This window comes from Monopterus albus, unplaced genomic scaffold (assembly GCF_001952655.1).
Source record: "Monopterus albus unplaced genomic scaffold, M_albus_1.0 scaffold64.1, whole genome shotgun sequence".
NCBI classification, from domain to species: domain Eukaryota; kingdom Metazoa; phylum Chordata; class Actinopteri; order Synbranchiformes; family Synbranchidae; genus Monopterus; species Monopterus albus.
In genome coordinates, this window is record NW_018127944.1 from 72,975 (window position 1) to 94,051 (window position 21,077).

Genomic DNA, 21,077 nt, shown 5'->3' on the forward strand with positions numbered 1-21,077 from the left:
CGCCTCCGCCCCTCCAAGAGGACAGCATGCTCAATGAACATCTGCAGAGCGCCATCGACAGCATCCTGGAGCTCCAGCGGTTGCAGGGCCCCTCTGCAGCCTCGACCAGGGCCGTGTCAGGCCCTTCACTGGACCAAGCTGTCACCAGTATCCTGGAGGGACACCTGTGAGGTAATGTGCCCTGACAGATGTCCACACAGATACAAAGACATCTGTCTGAGGTGGGATCAAACAAAGGAAGGTGTATTTGACTTCCTAGCTGTGCCCAGAACTAGAAGAGATTTTGTTTCTGGGTTTCAGATTTAACTTAAAGGAACTGATTGTTTGAAAGAAGAGTGAGGGAGAAAAAACTAAGAGGCACTATAAAGAGATGCATCCCAGACAACAGCACCATCTATAGTCTGATAGATGTTAGATACTTCATTTTGATGTATGTTTGTGGAAAAAAAATCTATTTGAATAGGAGCTATATTGTTTCAGTGGTAGTTAAGTCATTCAGAGGTTTACGACACTGGTGTAACTTTCATCAGCATATAGTATATAAGTAATAGTGAGGATAACGAAAACGTGGATTAGACTGAGATTATTCAATAGTTTTTTATAAGATTTCTTTCCAAAATGTGAAGTTTCTTTTGCATAGTGCCAAGCTTCCAGGGTATTTATTTTGATAATCTGTGCCAACTGTGTTTTCAGATGAGTTGCAGTGAGCGTGTGACGTGTGTGTGTGTGTGTGTGTGTCTTCATCTGAATTAGTTTGCGTGGTTCTAAGGAGAGAGTGTGAAAACACTGCATCCTGCGACGGGACGTAGAAATCCCGCAGGCTCCACCGTCTCGGCTTAACGAATGAAACTCCAAAGAATTTGTGACTTGCTAGCCTACATCCTGAATACACCAGCAAATGTCTGTGTTGTCTTTTCCCACAAACTGGAGTCTGTCCTTGTTACAGCAGAAAGAGCCCGAGGAGGCACAGAAAAAAAAAAAACAGGCAGTCATGCTTTTTTTTTTTTTTTACCCTTGTTGTCACTCACACTGGAGTCTGACTGTGAAATATTTCTAGTTTTGTCTGTTCTCAGAGACAAGAATGGTTTCCCATACTGTATGTATTAACATGCAAGCAATAATGAGGTAGGGTTGTTAGGAGCAGCGGTGGTGCAGCGAGGAGGAGGACGAACGAGGGAGATCTTTGCTTATCGTCGTCATTGGATAAAAACCAAGCTTGTTTATCAGGAACGAGAGGAGCTCATTTTGTCACTGAAGCCCGTTGTAGTTTAGAAATAGTTTCTAACATGATCCAAGGGCTTGAGGGTCACGTCACGGCATAAATGACCATTAAAAAACATCCAGTTTGAGAGGAACACGCCTAAACCGCAGCCGTTTTTCCATGACAGACCTTGTACAGAACTCGAGCCTCTCTGCATCATCAAACAGCCTTTGACCAAAAACTAGAGGAACATCCGCTTCACGTTTTAACATTGAGGTCTCTTTATTTATTAAGTTACTGGTCTGCAGCAGGCTGTCTGAAGCCGAAGATTTATTTTCACACAGCCACTGTAGAACAATATCATTTTTGCAACACCTTATGTTAATGTGACAATCTTATTAGTCTGTGTGAAAATGGGAATTCTATTCATATGAAATATGTAAGAGGATTGAAGTCGTTTGTACTGGTTGTACGGCTCTCCCTCATGAAAATTACAAAATATTCTTTGTAGATGGATTTATCTTGAAGGTCAAAATGTAAAACCTGCAAAATGTCTTTCATTCTCCTACTATAAATTGAAAATGTGCTTCGAATTTTAGCTTTTGGAGACGCAGTCAAGGGTTGATCTGTGATTTGAAAAGGTTTAGAATATGCCTTAGTTAGTTCAGTGTACCTTTAAGGAAATGTGATCTGCAGAGAAAAGAGAATTAATCTAAGTTTTAAAAATAATGTCACATGATGTAAACGTAACCTGTCCATCCCCAAGAGACAGACATCCAGAGATTTGGGGCTAAATCAAGCAGGCGTTGTCATTTCTTGATTTGCATAATCATTTTCTTTTTCTTATATATCAAATTGTCTTTTGTTGGAATGAACAAAAGGAGTTAGAATATGCAGCGGTTTAGTGTTGAAACCCTCTGCATTGGTCCAGGTGGATACACACTAGAGGATTCATCAAAAACAGGAGGTACAGGTTGTTGTTTTTTTCTTGAGGCAGATGAGACCAATACCAATCTCACAAAACTACGGTACAGCTACAAGTTTCAGACACTTAGCATAAGGACTGGAAACAGAGCGCTGGCTTAACTCTGTCCAAAAGTAAAGTATAAAGCTCCACATGTCCTGTTCTTAGAGAAGCAGCTCTACCTGCTCAGCATCAAACAGCAGACAGACACTCGGAGACTGACTGGTGAACACAGCAGAGCATTCGGCAGCTACAGAGAGATTTTTCCCTTAAGAGTCGGTAGAGACCAGAAGCAGAGCCAACAGAGAGCGACTATTGGATCTGGTGGACACAAACTCTCCCCCACATTAATGACAACGTTGCTCTGTACCTGTTGGATGTTCAAATTAATTGTCCGCCAAATCAATTTAAAGGATAAGGCTGGTCATTTTCTATATAAACTGTATTTTCAACACTTCCCATACAAATGTTTTTGATCTTAACATTTGGCAAAAAAGTAAAGGAGCATATTTCCAAAATGTTCTATTCAAAAAAAAAAAAAAAAAATCTGAGAACTGCTGGAAACATCTGGTGTGTCTCCACCCTCAGAGGTTTCGCTGTAAAGTAGTAAAGATGTCTGTGTCTATGACAACACAGGACTGCACTCCTTGTCACCGCCATAAGTTTGTCAAAATCTCTCCTGATCGTTCCAGGATGCTCAAAAAAAAAAAAAATCCTCAATTCTCATGTGCCATTGTTCTTGTTGCATTACGTCTGCAGTGTCAAACACCAACCATTGTGCTCGGTTTTGTCAGCATTCCAGGACAAAGGGATCACACCTGCATGTTGAGCCATTTTGCTATTTATTTGTAAATGTGTTCATTTAAATTTCCTGACTGAACTGTGAAACCAGGGGAGCTCATAACGTACACAAATTCCACTTGAGATAAAACATTTGACTGATAGATTGTTCTGATGCCAAAATCAAGAGGCCTTAATTCAGCAGAACTAGATTGTAAAAAACTGTCATTCCTGACAAAAAAAAAAAAAAAAAAAATTCAGCAAAGACTCATTTGACCTGAAAGTCACGAGTGATTCATATATGAAATGTTAAGAAAACCGCTTTTGTACTCATTTTTACAGACTATTTATTAAACTGTGATTTTGTAAGAAATAAAAAAAGTAAAAAGTGAATGTGGTTGCATCTTTTTAGAAGGTGTATACACACACACACAGACACACACACACACACACACACACACACACACACACACACACACACGTGACAGGATTGATATAAACAACCTTTATTTCATCTTCATAGTCACAATTTAGGAAAACAAACTGCTGCACGGTTTACATGCAGAAAAATACTAAGACAAAGCAGCCGTTTTCATTATTTAAACTTTGATATATATGGCAAATTTATCACACTCCAAAAGATGAAAATCCGCCTTGTAAAGAGGGGTTTAGTGTTAAGGTAACTCATGATCACATCAGTTGGCACCTTTTGTTCACTGTGCATTTTGTATTATGTAACACGACGTCGTAATGAAACTGCTCTAAGCTGAAACAAGCTCATGTCTCGCTGCTCTGACTAGCTTCCCATCAGGTTTGGGGGTTAAGAGGCACATTAAAACATGGGCCATGGAGAGGTCCCAACCATCAGGAGGATCAGCAGCAGGACATAAACATCAGGAGTTTAAATGAGTAACTGAACAAGCCGACCTCATTCTGCTTGCTTTCATATCCCCCTACAAAAGCCATCAGCTTAGCCCCAGACTCATCTTTTAAATAGCAAATAGGAATGAGGTTAGCATCCGATTTCACCATGGTTCTGGGAAACCGATTATTCATCTCCCGACTTAAAATGGACTGAAAAAAGCAAGGGGAAGTGCCAAATAGTTTAAGGCCATGTTAAAATGACTCTCTATGCAAAGCAAATGAGTTATTCTCATACCGATGGAGACGACAAGCTGCTTACCTGCAGGGGGGAGTTCTTTCAACTTATGGGGAAATTAAGAGCAGGCTGCAGCTTTTCTGAAAATCTGTTCTTAAATTAACACTTTTGATAAATAATTGTACATTTTCTATAATAAAAGTGTCCCTATGCACACACGCATCGTTCTACATGACGCTGCAGAGTTCTTCAGGTTCAGTGCCGATTTCTTCTCCACAGAGAAGTTCTTTTAGTTCAGCCAGGGTCCAGATGACGAGCTTGCAGCATCTCACTGCGTCACGTCGTCTATGCTCCATCACAGATCGAGTGGCTTCACTTGCACACTCATCAACACCAGAGTGGGAGGCCGACAGCCACCGCGTGCTGCTTACGTTTCAGTCCCAGGTGGCAGATTAGTGCATTCATTCGCTCACCAAGAATGTTTGGCTGGTTAAAAAGACAGTGGCAGTGAAGTTCCAATCCACCCAGCACGTTGCCCTCTGAATGAGAAAATCCCATTTCCTGTCCTGGTCAGTAGCTGCTCGGCAGAGACTGTCAGTTGAGTTTGATGGGCAGGTCCTTACCATATTTGCGGAAGAACTTGCTGTGGTTGTGGTCAACAGACCACAAAGGAGGAAGGTGGCGAGGCTGCATGGTGGTGAGGAAGTGCTGCCTCCAGAGACGCTCCAAGTCCATGAGGCCCCTGAGGCCCTGCTTAGCGTGGGCTTGCACCACCTTCAGGCCATGAGGCACGTAGGCCTCATTGAGAATCCTTCAAAGGAGAGAGGAGCAGTCAGAAAATGAGTACAGATTCTGCACAATGACCTGTATCAAAACCAATGTGAAACAGCACTATGAAGACCACCTGCAAACCAGCAGAGGAACCTGAACGTGTTTCTGCTGAAACAGGACGGACCAGTATTAGCTCATCACAGATAAACTGGTATTGGCGCACAGTGATATCAGAAAGTAATCAGAACATTGTAGAAGCCCCTTCAGCATCAACTATAGCTTCCTGTCTTCTTGGGTAAGTCTCTACAGGCTCTGCATACCACTTTATCCTATTCTTCCTACAGATTCTCAGTCTGGATGGGAAGGGTTTGTGAACATCTTCAGGTCCACTGTCGTTCTCTGGAGTTTAGGTCAGGGCCCCTCAAGGACAGTCCATGAATCCACCCCGGCAACGTCTGTCGTCTCAGGTCGAACTCATGCTGGTGCAGCTTTTCTCCAAGGACTTGTTGGTATGTGGCTGCATTCATCGTTCCCTCTGTTTTGACCAGCCCCCCCCATGAATACATTACCTAATAGTGAACAGGGGCTGGTGGTCACCTGATGCAGCACTTGGGTTCTGCCCACAGAGTTCAGTTTTTGTGTCCTCTGATCAGAGAATCTTTATCCTTATGCTCTCAGAATCCTTTAAATACTGTTTGTCAAACGTCCAGCGGCCTGTTGTACATCTTTTATTCAGGAATGGCTTCCGTCACACCACGAGTCTAGACTTAATCTTCATGTTGCCTCGAGCCCTTCTTGCCCAGTTACTCTGAGTGCTGCAGTGTTTGAGGCTCCCCCCGTGCTCCTGGAACACCAAGCTTAAGAAATGGGTTTGCACCCTTGTCCTGATCTATGCCTCGCCACAACTTTATCGCAGAGGGTGACAGAGTTGCTTGATGGTTTGGTTTTAGTCCAGACATTCAGTGTGAACTGTATCCACAGGTGTGTGGATGTGTTTTTAAATTTGTTTCCTCAAAGACAAACCGACTCTGCACAAAGCTTTTATCGTGATGTGTGCAACAACAGTGCTGGGGGCGTTTCAAATTTTAGTTTCACACACATTTTTGTTAGTTTTAATTCATGCAACGGTTGTGAAAAGGTTTTGATACTTCACACTACTTTACTCTTACTTAATCTTGATTAAATGGTTCCAAAATAAATGAGATACCATGATGTTGCTCTGTTCAATCTGTAATTGCAGCCAGAATCAAAACTCACCTCGTCTCCAGATCAGCCACCTGTTGCAGCACCTCGTTCGTCAGCTCCTCCTCCTCGTTCATGTTAAGGAAGTTCTTGATCAGATCCTGCAGCTCCTTTTGTCGCTGCTCTGGCAGACCGTCACCGGGGATGAGCAGAGCTCGAGCCGCTGAACGCACCCGCCGTCGGTCTGAATCCTCCAGCAGGCGAATCCCCTCCTCGCAGCCCTGAGGGGCAGCAAACTCTTCAGCCAGCTGCTGCTTCAGGACACCATCGTGCATGTTGGAGGTGGCGTGGCAGCTGGTGCACAGCAGCAGGATGTCGTGGGAGTTGTGGTCCTTCATCTCTGTGGGAAAATGCCGTCTGTACTCATGTGGCACAATGTTTTTCCTGTGGGATCAAAAACAAAAAAACAAAACCATGATGTATTCAGGTCTTTCATGTAATAAAGTGCTACTCCCTAAAGAAACAGCCACCTTTAGAAAACATGACTGAACATGACTGTTCCTGCAGTGCTGCCAGCAACAGGGAATCCTCCGTTTTAAGAAAACTTCACCTCTAATAAACCTTTCACTTCTATGAATACATTACCTAATGTAGCCCTGAAAAAATGTGTTGAGTATAGACGAGGGAAATGACAGCGTGTGGATAGCTGGTTCTTTACAGTTCCTAAACACACAGATTTCAGATGGATTAAAACGAGGAGAGCCCGTCAAACCTGATGTAGGACTCTGCTTTGCCACAGACCACACAGAGGTTCTCTTTGGCAGTGAGATAGTAGTCCTGTTGGGAGTCGGGACGTCCTGATGGCTCAAACAGCAGCTTCACTACAAAAGGTTCTTCACTCTGGAGCACTGGGTCAAAAACAGACAATGTGAAGAAAAGATTCCTAGTTCGACTGGAGATTAACACGTGTCGGCCACTTTTCACAGCTGTTCATCTGACCCAACAGGTTTTATTTTACTGAACACAGGCATCTAATAACTATCCACACCAAGTGTTGCTTCTTTCTACTTGTGTGTATAAATACATTGTGTATTGGGATGTGAGTGCTCTTACATCACAGCAGCAATAATGCAGTTTCTAATGTGCTGCTGTAGACTAGGTGTTAATTTGGCCCTTCAACAAGACTGTGATAAGACGTTCTGACATATTGTTTCAATTTTTACAAACTGGGGTTTTCCAGTATACCTCCTATTCCTTTATCTAGGTACCATTTGGCTTTCTTCTTGTCGCAGGTACACAGAGGCTGGCCATCTGGAGCGTAGAGGAAGCAGTTATCATAGAGAGGAGACTTCCTGTAATGGTCAGAGTGGAAGGTTTTGAAGTCTGTTAACCTAACCTTATTTCATGTAAGATGATGCAAGAAGAGTGTGTGTGTGTGTGTGTGTGTAGACCATCCTCACCTGGCAGAATAGCCCGTACCCAGCGGTTTCCTCTTATTACTCTTTCGAGGGTCTGGGACTTGCTGATCTCCAGATTCTGGGCTTTCATAAGTGGGCGTCTTCCGCATCTTCCGCCTCCTCTCTCCATCAGCAGCTCCGTCGTCTCCGTCTCCTCGGCCTCTGAAGGGCACATCCACCAGGCCCTGGCAGCGGGCAGCCAACTCAGAGTAGGAGCTCCCACTGGAAAAGGCGGGTCCAGCTTCAGTGCAGAAGCCAAGGAGATGGAGAAAGAGAGCTACAGAAACCTGGGCATCTCTGGCAGCGTAAGTTATCTGGAGTGAGGACACAAAGATTCAGAGGAAACTAGAATAACCGCTTTGTGATTGTATGTCTTCACCATACAGTCAAATTCACGGCTAAGGGACAGGATAGAGGTCACCGAGCTTTAGCCACCAAAATCTAATCAGTTCATCCTTGACTCCAATTGGACATTTGTGCCAAATTTGAAGAAATTCCTGAAGGTGTTCCTGGCATATCACGTTCAAGAATCATACGGCCAACCAGAATACAAACTGCATCTTGAGAATTCTAGTCTTTTTTTTTTGGCACAAAACTGTGTACAAAAAAGATGATTTGGATTTCCAGACCCAGCAGCACCAGCTCCTCTCATTACATAACCCTTTTAAATTGTCGATTTATTTACCGCGATAGACTGAAAGCAGATTAGACAACAGGTAAAAATTTGAGAAGACCGCTGTAATACAATTCCCACCTGCTCCAGTGACAGTTCATCTGCCTCCCAGTCACTGCAGCGCAGCTCCAGGGACTTATCTAGAGACACATTCAACAGATCTGCTGCCAGAGACTTCAGACTGAGACCATTGTTTACCACAACTTGCCTGAAAATGGAGACAGATAATTATGTCATTTGCACAGATAACTTCTAAAGTGACCAACAATAACCAAAGTGGAGAAAAAAAAAAAAAAAAAAAAGCAAACAGCAACGGCCAAACAATACCTCTGTCTTAGGGCAAGGTAGCGCAGGTCGACAGTACACGTCAGTGACAGGCCGTAGTCACGCGTCAGACGCTTGCCATCTTCATAGCAGCCGACTCCAACTTTCAAAATGTGGGAGTCTTGAAGCACTTCAATTAAGCTGAGCGGGAACGGCTGCTGCCCGCTGCGAAAGGACAGCAGCTTCACCAGAACACACCGACCTGAGTACGAAGCCATCTGTAACAGGGACACCACAGAGGCTTGACCCTTCACTGACACCTGCAACAGGAAACAGCAGCTAGGTCCGACATGAACGTGACACATTTAAAATGTTACAGGAGGACTTCTGAAGGAAAAGTCCGCCCTTCTGATGATCTGATATGGGTACAGATGGTCAAAATGATGTTAAATGCCTTTTTTAGATTTGTCTGTAGTGTGATCCACTTTTTGATGAACTGCTTTCTGGGCAACTTTGGAGGGACTTGTTTTAACATCCTCTTGAACGGCATTTATTCCTGTACAATCATTCAACAGTTTAAAGCAGGTTGAAGATTTTAATGTAGGAAAAGAATGTGATGTTTCACACAGCAAAGCTGCTGCATGATTAAGGGTACATTAGCCACTATTGTTAACTCTGATTGTCAAACAAAAAGCCAATCACAACTTCCCACAACTAACAACCATTTTCATTTCTGATTCATTTACCAATTATTTTCAGAGTTGTTTAGTTGATAAAATAACACTAATAAAAATAAACAAATCTGTGATAAAATACTTGTCAATATTCCTTGGTGACATCTTCAAACTATGTTTTATCTAAACCATCAGTCCAAATACCAAAGATATTCAATTAACTATTACGTACAAGAAGAGAAAATGCCAACTGTCACATCTCAGCAGCTGAAACCAGAGAATACTGAGCATTTTTGCTGAATAAATTTAATAATGGATTCATCAACCTTTTCAGCTTTACATCAAATTGCTTGTTTCAAAAATACAAAACCTGCCAAGTGACTAATCACACCAGCTCTGTCAAACTCCACTTAAGATTAGTCATGTGATTTTGTATTACCTATATCTGGCCAGTTACCTAAGAGAACACATGAAGTATGCCAAACAACAAAAGAGCCCAAATGCAGACTACTTGATTCAGGGTGGATTTTCTTCTTCATACATTTAAAACATGCAAAAGGTATTTCTTACGCCTTTAGTCTTTACCCATTCACAGTCAAGCCCCAGCACAGGGAAGGTTGACAGCTCCATTTGCATCAGTGGCCACAGCCTCTGCCACTCCTCCTCAGAGCTAACCATTACTGGTTTCACCCCCAGCAGCTGCTCCGAAGAAGGGATCTGTACCAGAGGGGGCAGTTGTGTCGTCTGACACTCCACAGCCTTCAATTCCTTCTCTTCAAAATGCGGCGGTTGAATGTATTGATACTCCACGGCTTTGAACTTCTTTTCTACAGGACATGGAGCCTCCACAGGATTAGCCACCTCCTGGACGGAAGGCAGCCTTTTCTGTTTTGTTCTGTAAACACGCCATATGAACAGCCCACCTAGGGCTGCCCCTAGTACTGCAGTTACAACAGCAGTGACAGGCCCTCGATGAGACATGCTGACTTGCAGTGATCTTAGACTGAAAAATGCAAACCTAGAAGTGAAAAGCAAACACATTTTGTGATCAGCGGCCAGATCTACATGTCTCCAACAGCACAGTTATTAAAGGAACATAGGGATATTTTACCTTCCCTGTATCAGTGAGATCCCATGTAAATGTGCCTCTGTATCTGTGATCTGGACATCTGAACAAAGAAAACAAACAAACAAACAAAAAAACAAACCACAGGTCCTCAATGAATAAACAAGCAACAGTAACAATACTGCTTTATCCAGACAGATTAATTAAATGATGCTTTCATAGTAATTATGTTGTGGCTTCCCTGTTACATTGGGCTCATCTACACCACAAACCTCCGTCATTCAATCACTGACCTGAACACAGCGACTAGCCTGTGCTGTTACCATAGTTACTACAACTTCTGTTAGCATTGGCCTCTACTGGTTGGACAACAGCATCAAAAAACTAATCTGTTTAGTTTCCCCTTTCAAATGCAAAGGTATTTTAAATACAAAACAGCCAAACAATAGTCAGTCTAGTTAGCTTTTCTTGTCAAGTTAAAGTAGCTAGTTAACATGCTAACTCGTTATCCGTTCCGCTTGTGCAGGTGTTTTGTCGAAGTCATTTCCCCCGTCGGCATGTTTCTGCCTCACATTATCTAAACCCCAGCCCCCAGTCAGTCCTCTCTGGCTTCCCGAAGCTCAACCAATGATATGTGCTACGCCGAACCATAATAAAGCAACCTAGCCCTACCTGAACACTAACGGTACCTGAAGGAGGGAGACTTCTAGAGAAACCGGCCTCCTCGTATCGAGGTGGAAACAGCTGCAGAACAACAGAGCAGTACTTCAGTGTGTTAGTAGATGTGCCGTGATACTCACCTTTACGTGCGTAACCATCACAATGCCAGTTTCACACACATGTTCACTTGTTTGTCTTGACTGAACAGATCTGACTTCCGGGCTTTATTTATAACGACGGTGCTGTCCAGCGAGCGCCTTCTGGTGGAAGTACGGACCAACACCACAGCATGATGCAGCTGGCACCTCACACAATGAACTATGTATCTATATATATATATGGTTTCGATGGTTCACACAGAATATTATTACTAAACTGGGAAAGTTAGAGCTTTATTTTTACTAGAAGTAGGCAATGATGCAAAATCTAGTTTGACCTTTTAATACCAGACCAGGGTCACTGATATCGTAACAATTCTCAATACTGACAAGACGAAGGAGATGAAAGTGGACATGAGGAAGGAGAGGAGATCTCATCAGCCACTGTTGATCTGGGGGCTCAAAGTGGAGAGGGTGAGCAGCTTCAAATACCTGGGCGTCCACATCAGTGAGGACCTCACTTGGACACTTAACACCACACAGCTGGTCAAGAAGGCCCAATGGCGGTTGTACTTCCTGAGGAGGCGGAGGAGGTTTGGCATGTCACCTAGGATCCTTTGCAACTTCTATAGCTGCATCATTGAGAGCATCTGCAGGAAAGCTGCCTCCATCCTCAAGGACCACCCCCACCCCCAGCACGGACTGTTTATACCACTACCCTCCGGTTGGAGGGTGTGAAATGCAGGACCTCTAGTCTGAAAAAGTCTTTCTTTCCGACTGCCATCAGACTCCTAAACAGCTGACTCAGGATCTACCTCATGTAATTCCATCTGTACTGTTTACATACTCAGTTTGCACACGCATAATTGCACTCACTGCTGAGTATTTACACTCCACAGCTCCCACATAGCACATATTCTCTCTCTGCATTATATTGTGTTCTTGTTGTATTTGTATTTGCTTCCTTCACTTGCTGCTTTAAAGTACCTTAGATTTGTGATTTTACTGCCTATTTAGATTTGTGTTATTGCTCATCTACTTTATATTTCACTTGTATTATGTGGCATTCATGTGGACGGCAAAGTAAGAATTTCATTGTACAGGGAAACACTTCCTAACTGTACATTTGACAAACACTTTGACCTTGACCTTTTGACCTTGACACTTTTTAATGCAGAAAGCAGCTAATGTATTTTCATTTATGACACAGAAATGTCATGATTTATGAGGTGAGTCAATTATTAATAGGCTTCTTCTGAACTTGCCAACCTCTGTTAATTATTTTATGTATCATTGCAGGGCTGCTGTGGGTAAAATATGGAATTAATTAGTTTAATCTTATAAACAACAGTTTGACTTATAGATGGAAAATCTAATTTTGGTGTTTCTCGTCTGAACTAAAACTATGTGACAATTGTTGCTGCTAAGTCTACAAACATTATTAATGTAAACATTGCTTAATCACAGTAAGAAGGCGATAAATGCTTGTTTGTTAATACTAGTCCCTGTAGTAACCGATACTACAAATTACCTCATAGGAAGCTCCAATCTTGTGTTTTGAACATGATTAGATTCAAATAAAATTATCAGTGAAGTAGCTCTTTAGTTTTTCTGCCTCCAAGTTTGTAGTGCACGTCTATCAACTGACTCCTGGTTCTGAATCAGTCTGTTCCTCCTCCATCTTGTTTAAATCACAAATGATTTTTTACCTTCTTTACTTTATATTTGTCTCTGCTGTTGCATCCTGACCCTGTCCCTTGGTTTCATTCATCCACATTTAAAATCCTCTATTTTAAAAATCTGACAGTTGCACCATACATTGCACAAACATTGTGTTAATTATATTAAGTGGATTAACAACTTAATGTCAACACAGGTTAGGAGCTGAGGAGTCATTCAAGTCAGCTCACACTAAAGAAGCAACAAAGCTGATAAACTGATAAAAATTATAAAGCAAGAGTTTAATATTCAAGTCTCAAAGTTTACTCCTTATTTGTGCTATTTCATTAGGCAGGTTACTATTTTCAATGTTTATTTAAAAAAAAAAAATTTAAGTCATGTCTTTCCACTGGTCCCTGATTGACTCTGTACCATAACATCAGCTCCTGCAGTGTTTACAGTGTGTCTGCTGACATCAACAGAAAATGCTCAGTCTAAAACCCTCAGAATGGTGGTCCCCTTCAGCCCCCTTCCACATCAAAATGTATAATGACAGAAAACAAACAAGGCAACAAATCCTCACATTTGAGAAGCTGGGACCAGTGACTGTCATTCTTTGGTTTAGAAATACAGAAAACTAGTTCCTAAATATTTTCCGTCAACCAATTAATCTTTTCAGCTCTAGCCTGAAACCAAGAAACACCACTGATCTCATCAGTGTTCACAGATTTTACTATGTGTTGTATGCATATGAACCATGATAGTGTTCACTCAAGAACAAAGACCACATTTTCCTCTACCACCATGAATTTATTCAATATTTTAACCTCATTATTACTCCAAAAAATTGGAACAAAATGAAATAATTACAAAATGGAAAAATAGATCAGAGATTAGATTGTATTCACAAGTTTGATTTAAAAAAATAAAAACACAAAAGAGAGAAATCAGACAGTGAGAGATGAAATCGTTTATCTCCCTGTCGTTTCCTGCAGACTGTCTGAACCACAGCAGGCTAACGGAGGTCAGGGCAGGTCAGCATGCAGCAGCATCACAACTGACCAACAAACCCATGTTCATCAAGGTCATCTGTGAGGTCAAATCATCTACTTTAGTGCTTGTGCAAAATATAAATTTAGAAATCAGCTAATAAAAAAATATAATGCAGGTGGTGGAGAAACAAGAGATGACATCTAGTGTGTTAAATAAAAAAAAATAAAAGTTACCGTACAGAAGAAGTAAAATCTAAAGCACTAAACTCTTAAAAACTGAGCACAGGTAAGAGAGACAACCAGCTGGGCACCACCACCATTGCTAGGTCCACACTGATTGCTGCTGTAGTGATACCCTATTTACAGTGAGATGCCTCACATCCAATTACAGGATGCAGCAGACAACATTAATGTTCATTTTCTAAAAAAAAAAAAAAAAAAAACACACACACAAAAGTAAAGCAGCTGTCCCTTCACAAAATTTCTTTACATCACATACAAAATTAGCACTGCTGTAAGCTGTGTGTACAGTATAGAAGATTTATATATATATATATTTATATATGTATAATATATCCTGTAATTTCCTGTATACATGAACATAAACTCGTCTCACTGTAGCTAGCCTGTGCCTTTGGAAAGATTACTTACAACTGTTCAGTTAGATTCCAAAGCTATTTAAAATATATTTAATGCATAAAATAGAGATTTGGCATCGTCTCACTCTATTCTGACTGGGAAGTTATTTAGGAGAACTTCTTATTTGGAAGCTGAGTTCGCTCAGTGCTGCAGTTTCTCTTCCAGGTGACGGAGGCCTCGTCCTGTCAACAGGGAGGGCGGGGGATGGGAGCCCCCACACTTTGGTGGGTGGGTGGGTTGGCTGACTGGGTGTGGCTCAGCACAGTGATGATGAAGTTGAGTTCCACAACACAAACAAAACAACAGAGACAATGCTAATGAAAAGGCTGGGGAGCAGCACCTTCTGAACAGCAGCCTGTTTTGGTTTCGTCTCCCCTTGCTTCTGCTCTCTGCTGATCCACCCGCTGCTCTTCACTGTATCCCAGTTCTTTTTCACCCTGCTGAGCGTTTCCTTTGAGGCCAAGATAAAGAGATGCAGGACAGCATTCCTCTCTCTTGTGCAGTCATTTACCTGCCTACTCCTTATTGTCCAGTACCTTCTCATGTCAGTCTTCAGAGCTGGATCTCAAAGGTTTTGTGCAGCTCAGTTGAGAAGGGATTAGTTGGGGAGGGTGTGGTGCGCTGGTGAGAGCGGGTCTCCAAGGCTGCCCACTGGGCCTCAAATGCATCTTCTTGCTGCTGTGTGGGTGGCTGCATGGCTGGGGAGGATTGAGCATGCTGGGGCGGAGCAGCCCAGCTGTCTGCCCCATTAAAGGTCACGCTGCCATTAGACGGCTGGAGCTGAGCAGGGTTCACAGCGGTGGACTGTGGGGGTTTGACAAAGGGGCTGAAGCTGCCAGCAGCCTGGGCGTCATGCTGGGGTGTTGTTGAGGCAGGGATGGGGAACGACTGGGGTTGCGTGGCTGAGCCAAACACATTAGCCACCATCTGTGAAGGAGTGATACCGACCACAGGCACGCTGGGCTGAGGGAATGGCAGCCCGTTGGACATTGGGTAGGAGGCTGGAGCCTGAGAATGGAAGACAGGCTGGCGAGGGGGTAGCATGGGCACGGCAGGTGGCAGGGAGGGTACGAAGGCCACTGGGGGAACAGAGGGAACAGCTGCCACGGACATCGCCACTGGGGCAGTGAAGTGCTGGGTGGGGGGCGTTGCTGCTGCCATGACTGGATTAGGCTGCGGGGCTCGAACAGACTTGGAGACTTCTTCTAACCACCGGTCTGCTTCAGATGGTGTGCGTTTGTGAGAGGGCAAGGCTGGGGAGGATGCTGGGGGGGAGACTATGACTGGAGCAGGGGATGACCAGTCATTTCCTGTTGTCAGAAAGTGCACAGAAAAATCCAAACAAGTAAGTGAATAAACCAAACTTTTAACAGGTACAACAACACGCATTATGTTACCGATAACATTTTCAGCTGAAAAAATGAACAGGCCACAGCCAAGACCCTCGAGGTACAAGTAATGGTTTATCTGAATTGTCTCAATGAGCTACGTGCCACAGCAGTTCCTGGCTGTGTTAACAAGCAGGCCAAAGTACAACAACTAACGAGCTGTTGGTTTCAGAAAACAGACCTGAAACCTTCTTTCACCTCAGGCAGTTTTCACAGTCTGGAAACCTCCGGTTAAGGAATCATTCCAATTTGTAGTGTACAATAAAAGTAAACTTGACTTGGTGGAACCAACAGTTTAAATCCTTTGCAATGCCTCAGAAATGAGCCGCCATAAGGCACAATGTAATGCCCTCATCACATGTTCTTCACTTCTGTACGACATTCGGTGCATACTGTGAAAGGCAAACTTCCCAAGCCAACCTCCTTGAGAAGCTTCTTACCTGGCTGTGCTGAGGCTGGGTCCCCTGCGGGGGTCTTAGCCCAGGGGTTAGTTTCTCGAGCAGGTAGAGGGGGGGGCAGAACTGGGGTGTTAGCAGAAGCAGCAGAGAAAGCTGTGCCGTTCACTACAGCAGACAAAAGACAGAAGCTAGTACAAGCAAGCTTGTGTGTCAGGTGACGTGTGCTCTGATCTCCCGGTAGCCATGCACAATGGTACCGTGCAGTTAATTAGCAGTCTTAACAAGTGTTATCATAAAATAAATGTCATAAACTTAGTTATGACAAAATATGAGCAGGCAAACATTCTCTAACTAACTTTAACTTGCAAGCAATGTAATTATTAAGTCACTGGAACTCTATTCATTTCCTATAAAACTGAACTACCAGGAAATTCAGCCAGGAGGTGGGCAGTGATCGATACTGTTGCCCAGAGAAGTTGGCCACAAACAACTTTTGGCAGTAATCTATTGGTGTGTTTCCACATTACCCTACTGAATGTGCAAAATAGGCAGTTATTTTATGCTTCCCAAGTCTCTGAACCTTTATTTTAATAACAAAAAAAAAAAAAAAAAATCAAAATAAAATAGATGCTTCAATTGTCATAAGTCAGTTTGTGACTGTTCAGTTTTAATTAGCTACATCACCACCTCCTGGCTTATTTAATGCAACCTTATGACAGTAAATAGCAGAGCAGCAATAATATGTTATTTCTCTATTTAAAACTTGTGAATCACTCCACAACACAGACTCAGAGTCTGTACACACAGCTGATAAGAGCACAGTAACGCACTGAGTGAGCTCTTCACAATGTAGATGCCCAGTTACACATATTAGATACTGAAGGTGCAGGGAAAAGCTTTTACCTGGGGCCACAGGAGACTGTGGGGATGAAGCTGGCTTGGGCATTGGTGCAGAGGAGAAGGGGTCCTCTGGGGGTCCACTGAATGCTGTGGTGATCTGAGTGCACAATGAACTGATGCTGTCACTTTCTCCTTCTACCTCAGGGACTGGAGGGGGAACAGAGAAGTAAATAACAATAAAACTACTACAGTAATGTCAGTTAACTAACTAACTAATTCAGAAGCTCGTCTTCTCTGAGTCAGCTTTCCTGTTTTCTTTCTCAGGGTGGATGCTTGCAAATAACAGACCGTATTATTGTAGATTTGGTCAGGATCCCAGACTCACCAGCATCTTTGATGGGGAAGTCCGATTTGCGTTGCATGTTGGAGGGCAGCTCGTTCATGCGCAGTGACAGCTGTCGTTTGAAGGGAGACGTCTTCTGACTGAGAGCCGGGAAGCCTCTGAAGGAGCCCTGCCTGGCGAGGGCCTCTACCGGCGCGTGTCGGCGAGGTATCGCCTGAGGTCCGAAGGCAGGCACCGAGAGAGGTGGGGAGGACGTGGGGGATGCGGAGCCTCCTGTCTGGTGTGCCGAGGAGTTTGTCACACTGGCAGCCAAGTTCCCAGCAACCTTCACGTCTGCCTCTGCTGTTAGAGAAGGGCAACAGGAAAAACTGAAAACAACTATGCCAAGAAATTCCAAATAACTTCAGTGTAATGTTTACTACCAACACATGTTCCTGAATTTCAAAAGTATATAAAACATACATATATACTGTAAATGTATGTTATGCATGCAAAAAATATAATCTTGAAGTTTACTGTACCTACATGTACAGTAGTTTATTTACTACTAGTATAATTGGCCATTCCTCAAAAGGCAGATCCAGACCTCAGTTTTCTATTCCACATGAGACATAAGCCAAACAAAGCTACAGCAATAACATTAGCTGGAACTGGGAGTATGAATGCAAAGTGTGGCTGACCCACTAGCAGGTCAGGGAATACAACACAACACATACAGACCTTTTTTAGCATCCTGTAGCTGCCTCATGACTTCCTCCCGCTCTGCTGCCTCTGTTGCCGTAGTAACACGAAAGGAACCCTCACGAGTGAAAGTGGTTCTGTTGGCGTCGAAGGTTGCCGTGACCCCACACTCCTTCTCCCGTTTCTGTTTTCGCTCCAGACAGGCGGCGAATGCACAACCCACAGCATGACTGAGACGCTCTCCCTGAAAAGAGACAATTAAAAAATGTTTTTCTAAACAAGACTGTCATCATTAATAGTCTAAGTATTCAATTAATATAATGGTCTAATTTACAGAGAAAAAATATGAGAAAGAAGATGAGGCTTAAAATGAGGCTCCAACTAATAATTATTTTCAATTATTTGTATCATCAATGAACCTGTTCTTTCACATAGACATTTAGCTGCTCAGTCTATAAAATGCCCAAAAACGTGAGAAATTTCCAGGTGACCTGCTCAAATGCCTTATTTTGATACTAATCAAGTTTTAGCAGGTAATCAGTTCTCTGATGACTGAGCAAGACCAGTACCCTCTAAATGACAGTGAAAACTCTTGAAGGCACCACAAGGTAGTTAAGTCAAGTAAGATTGGCTAGAAGGCGATTTATGTTCTAAGATGGCATTTACTACATTAGAAAGTCACTTTCAGCTTTTCTGGCTTAGGGATCGCCACAGCGAATCGTCACACTGACGACTCACATGTTGACATATGGAATGTGTTTTACACCGGATGCCCTTCCTGACGCAACCCTGACTTGAACCCGGGCCGCAGTGATGAGAGCGCTGCGCCTTAACCACTAACCTACAAGGGACGGCTTGGCATTTACTACATTATTGTCCATTATCATTTTCAAAGCATGTTAAAATATACTTCAGTCAAAGAACCCCCAGTCAAAGAAAGTTTATATTACAGCGAATCCAAGCTCTACTATGAATGGCGAGTTGTACTGAGCCATTTGTTTTATATTCAAGGTGACGCTGTAAACAGTATCCTGTGTAGCGGTCAACAGATCTCTTGGCTTGATTTCTTACTGAGTCTTTGATGGCCATGAAACAGTGGCAGATCCAGCGCCGTGTGGTGCCGTCCCTGCAGATGTAAGAAAACGCCCTCTCAAAGTTTCTGTCTGGAGCACAGAACGACACCTTCTCTATTGTCTGGTCCAGAATGAGGTCCTGTAAAAAGAATAACCATTACCTCTTTATCACAAACTTCAAAACTACGATGAGGTTTAAGTGACTCTCACGCAAGTCAATTCAAAATGTGGGCTGAATGACTGCACAGTGAACAGTGCTTCAGAGAGAAGGCTTGGCTACAAGGGTACTTGAATTAAGACTGAGCTACTAATCAGCTCCAGAAGCACCATTCTGCACGTGAACACAAATATAACATCGGTCCTCACATTAAGAGCAGCCCTGACATGATAAGACCTCACACAGGAGAGAACCCTGAATCCCACCATTGCTTTTAAACAGAACATAAAAGGTAAAGTAAATAGCCACTTCTCTTGGTGATTTAATATCAGAAAAACATCTTATTCAAAATGTATGTTAAAGGTTTACACACACTCAGTAACATTTCTTGACAATAAAAAACACCATTCCTCACTCAAAATTAAGTTTTGTATATTCTTAGGAAGAAAATGTTAAAATGCAAATAAGATAAATTAGTAAAAGGAAAAAGATACAAATGGAAATAAAGCCAGTTTATCGCATCACTGAGCAAAAGACACACCAAAGACAAACTGATTCTTATAACGAAACAGACTCGATCCAGCATTTTGGAAAAGAACATTTGTGTAGCCTCGCTAGCAAAGGGTAATAAACATTATGACATTTAATATGAAAACTTAAATAGCTAAGGGATTTAAAACAATCAGAAACAAGAGAAAATGGCTCTCTCTTCTTCTGAATCTTTCCTTTTCATAACCAGAGGTCACAAACTGTTAGTACACTTGTAATTATACCCTCACAGACACCACTTCACTTACAGGTGTGCAGAAGCTCTGACCATTAACAAAAAACAAAAAACAAAAAACAAACAAACAAACAAAAAAAAAATGGAGCCAATGTCTATACAGTACCGGTGCTCTCCAGCAGATGTCAGCGCAACCTCTGTAATTCCGTTTAATCAGAATCTTGTCCTGCAGGTGCACTGAGGACATATTTCCTAAAGAGAGCCTTTTAGAGGTCACTGGACAACAAGCATAGTTTATTAACTGCTGCAACTCAGCAGCTTTCATATTTAAAGTTGCTGAAGCCATGTGTACTTCCTCTGACAGCTCTTTGTTTTTGATCAAAACCAAGAGGACTTATTACCTTTGTTTTGTCATCTACAACACGAAGCCCATCTGCAGACACCCACAATACAGCCCGCACCGGTTTCTTCCCAGCCTGCAAACACACACACACACACAAAACAGAGTAGGGACAAGAACAAGTTAAGAAACAAATACGTTTTTCCATATCCCCTAATATTACATCCCTTGTACCAATCCTTCGTACCTATTAAAAAAATTAAAAAAATCTCTCTCACACACACACACACACACACCTGTAAATAAAGGAAAAACACCAGATAAGAGACCAAAGAAAAGAGAAGTCATGATTTGTGTTTCTGAATGCTGTGTCATTCACTAGTACCCGAATTTAATAAAAGAAACAAGAAGACTGGTGTGAGGTTTGGTGCACTGATGGATTCGACAGTGGTGGCCCCTTTAGTTAAATAAAACATTTGTGTGTGCACAAAAAGGAAATGCTCATTCACACAAATTGTTCATTGTTCCATTCTTGGTTCATGGAAGGAAGGACTGAAGAAGAAGGCACGCCTGTTAATACAAAAAAAAAAAAAAAAAAAAAACAAAACCAAAAACCAAAACACCCCACCTGCACACAGACACATGCAACATTGTGTGTGTCACTTTCCACACAGATTTCTCCCAGTGTGCGTGTTTCTTCAGGCCTTCAGCTGTGTTCAAAGGGTGAAGTGTTATGTCAGAGGAAGAAAAATAATAAATAAAGAGAAACACACTCAGACACACAGAATGACAACTTACTTTTGCAAAGAATCCTTTGAAGAATTTCCTGTCCTGGAAGTGGATTTGGTAAAAAGGGAGGGCGGGTGGGAGAGGTGGAGGGGATGGAGGGAGGAAGAAGGCATGAGAATGTTACCTAGAAAGTCTAAAAAAAAAAAAAAAAAAAAAAAAAACCAA

At 42.6% G+C, this 21,077-nt stretch overlaps 2 protein-coding genes across 10 annotated transcripts in view; both read right to left on the minus strand.

Moving 5' to 3' along the window:
• Nucleotides 1-4,502: 4,502 nt before the first annotated feature.
• Nucleotides 4,503-11,076, minus strand: exd2 (exonuclease 3'-5' domain containing 2). 4 transcript variants are annotated; one of them, XM_020604217.1, is made up of 10 exons: nt 10,932-11,076; nt 10,177-10,234; nt 9,651-10,083; nt 8,455-8,669; nt 8,209-8,335; nt 7,458-7,768; nt 7,243-7,349; nt 6,770-6,905; nt 6,073-6,441; nt 4,503-4,855 (listed from the first exon to the last, which is right to left on the minus strand). In XM_020604217.1, the coding sequence occupies exons 3-10, from the start codon at nt 10,044-10,046 to the stop codon at nt 4,639-4,641; spliced, it is 1,878 nt and encodes a 625-aa protein (XP_020459873.1). In that variant the 5' UTR covers nt 10,047-10,083; nt 10,177-10,234; nt 10,932-11,076; the 3' UTR covers nt 4,503-4,638. The 4 variants fall into 4 exon arrangements, with proteins under 4 accessions (XP_020459873.1, XP_020459872.1, XP_020459870.1 ...); XM_020604216.1 differs by having other exon boundaries at nt 9,636-10,083; XM_020604214.1 differs by having other exon boundaries at nt 8,455-8,711; nt 9,636-10,083.
• A 2,249-nt stretch (nt 11,077-13,325) lies between these two features.
• The window catches only part of numb (NUMB endocytic adaptor protein), a 42,970-nt gene continuing 35,218 nt past the window's right edge, over nt 13,326-21,077 (minus strand). Inside the window, exons 4-11 of one of the 6 annotated variants that reach the window (XM_020604196.1) lie at nt 20,922-20,954; nt 20,185-20,259; nt 18,901-19,041; nt 17,869-18,073; nt 17,191-17,487; nt 16,869-17,012; nt 16,008-16,130; nt 13,326-15,489 (exon numbers count right to left, since the gene is read on the minus strand). In XM_020604196.1, coding sequence (XP_020459852.1) covers nt 14,732-15,489; nt 16,008-16,130; nt 16,869-17,012; nt 17,191-17,487; nt 17,869-18,073; nt 18,901-19,041; nt 20,185-20,259; nt 20,922-20,954 — 1,776 coding nt within the window. In that variant the 3' untranslated portion in view covers nt 13,326-14,731. Of the gene's footprint in view, nt 15,490-16,007; nt 16,131-16,868; nt 17,013-17,190; nt 17,491-17,868; nt 18,074-18,900; nt 19,042-20,184; nt 20,260-20,921; nt 20,955-21,077 lie in introns of all 6 variants that reach the window. The other 5 variants (XM_020604195.1, XM_020604198.1, XM_020604197.1 and 2 more) reach the window with 5 other exon arrangements.

Coding starts and splice junctions, on each gene's coding strand:
- exd2 (XM_020604214.1), bottom strand. CDS start 10,046: ATGTCTCATCGAGGGCCTGTCACTGCTGTTGTAACTGCAGTACTAGGG. Junction 7,769..8,208: donor ATGAACTGTCACTGGAGCAG/GTGGGAATTGTA, acceptor TCCTCACTCCAG/ATAACTTACGCTGCCAGAGA. Junction 7,350..7,457: donor GGTACGGGCTATTCTGCCAG/GTGAGGATGGTC, acceptor TGACCATTACAG/GAAGTCTCCTCTCTATGATA.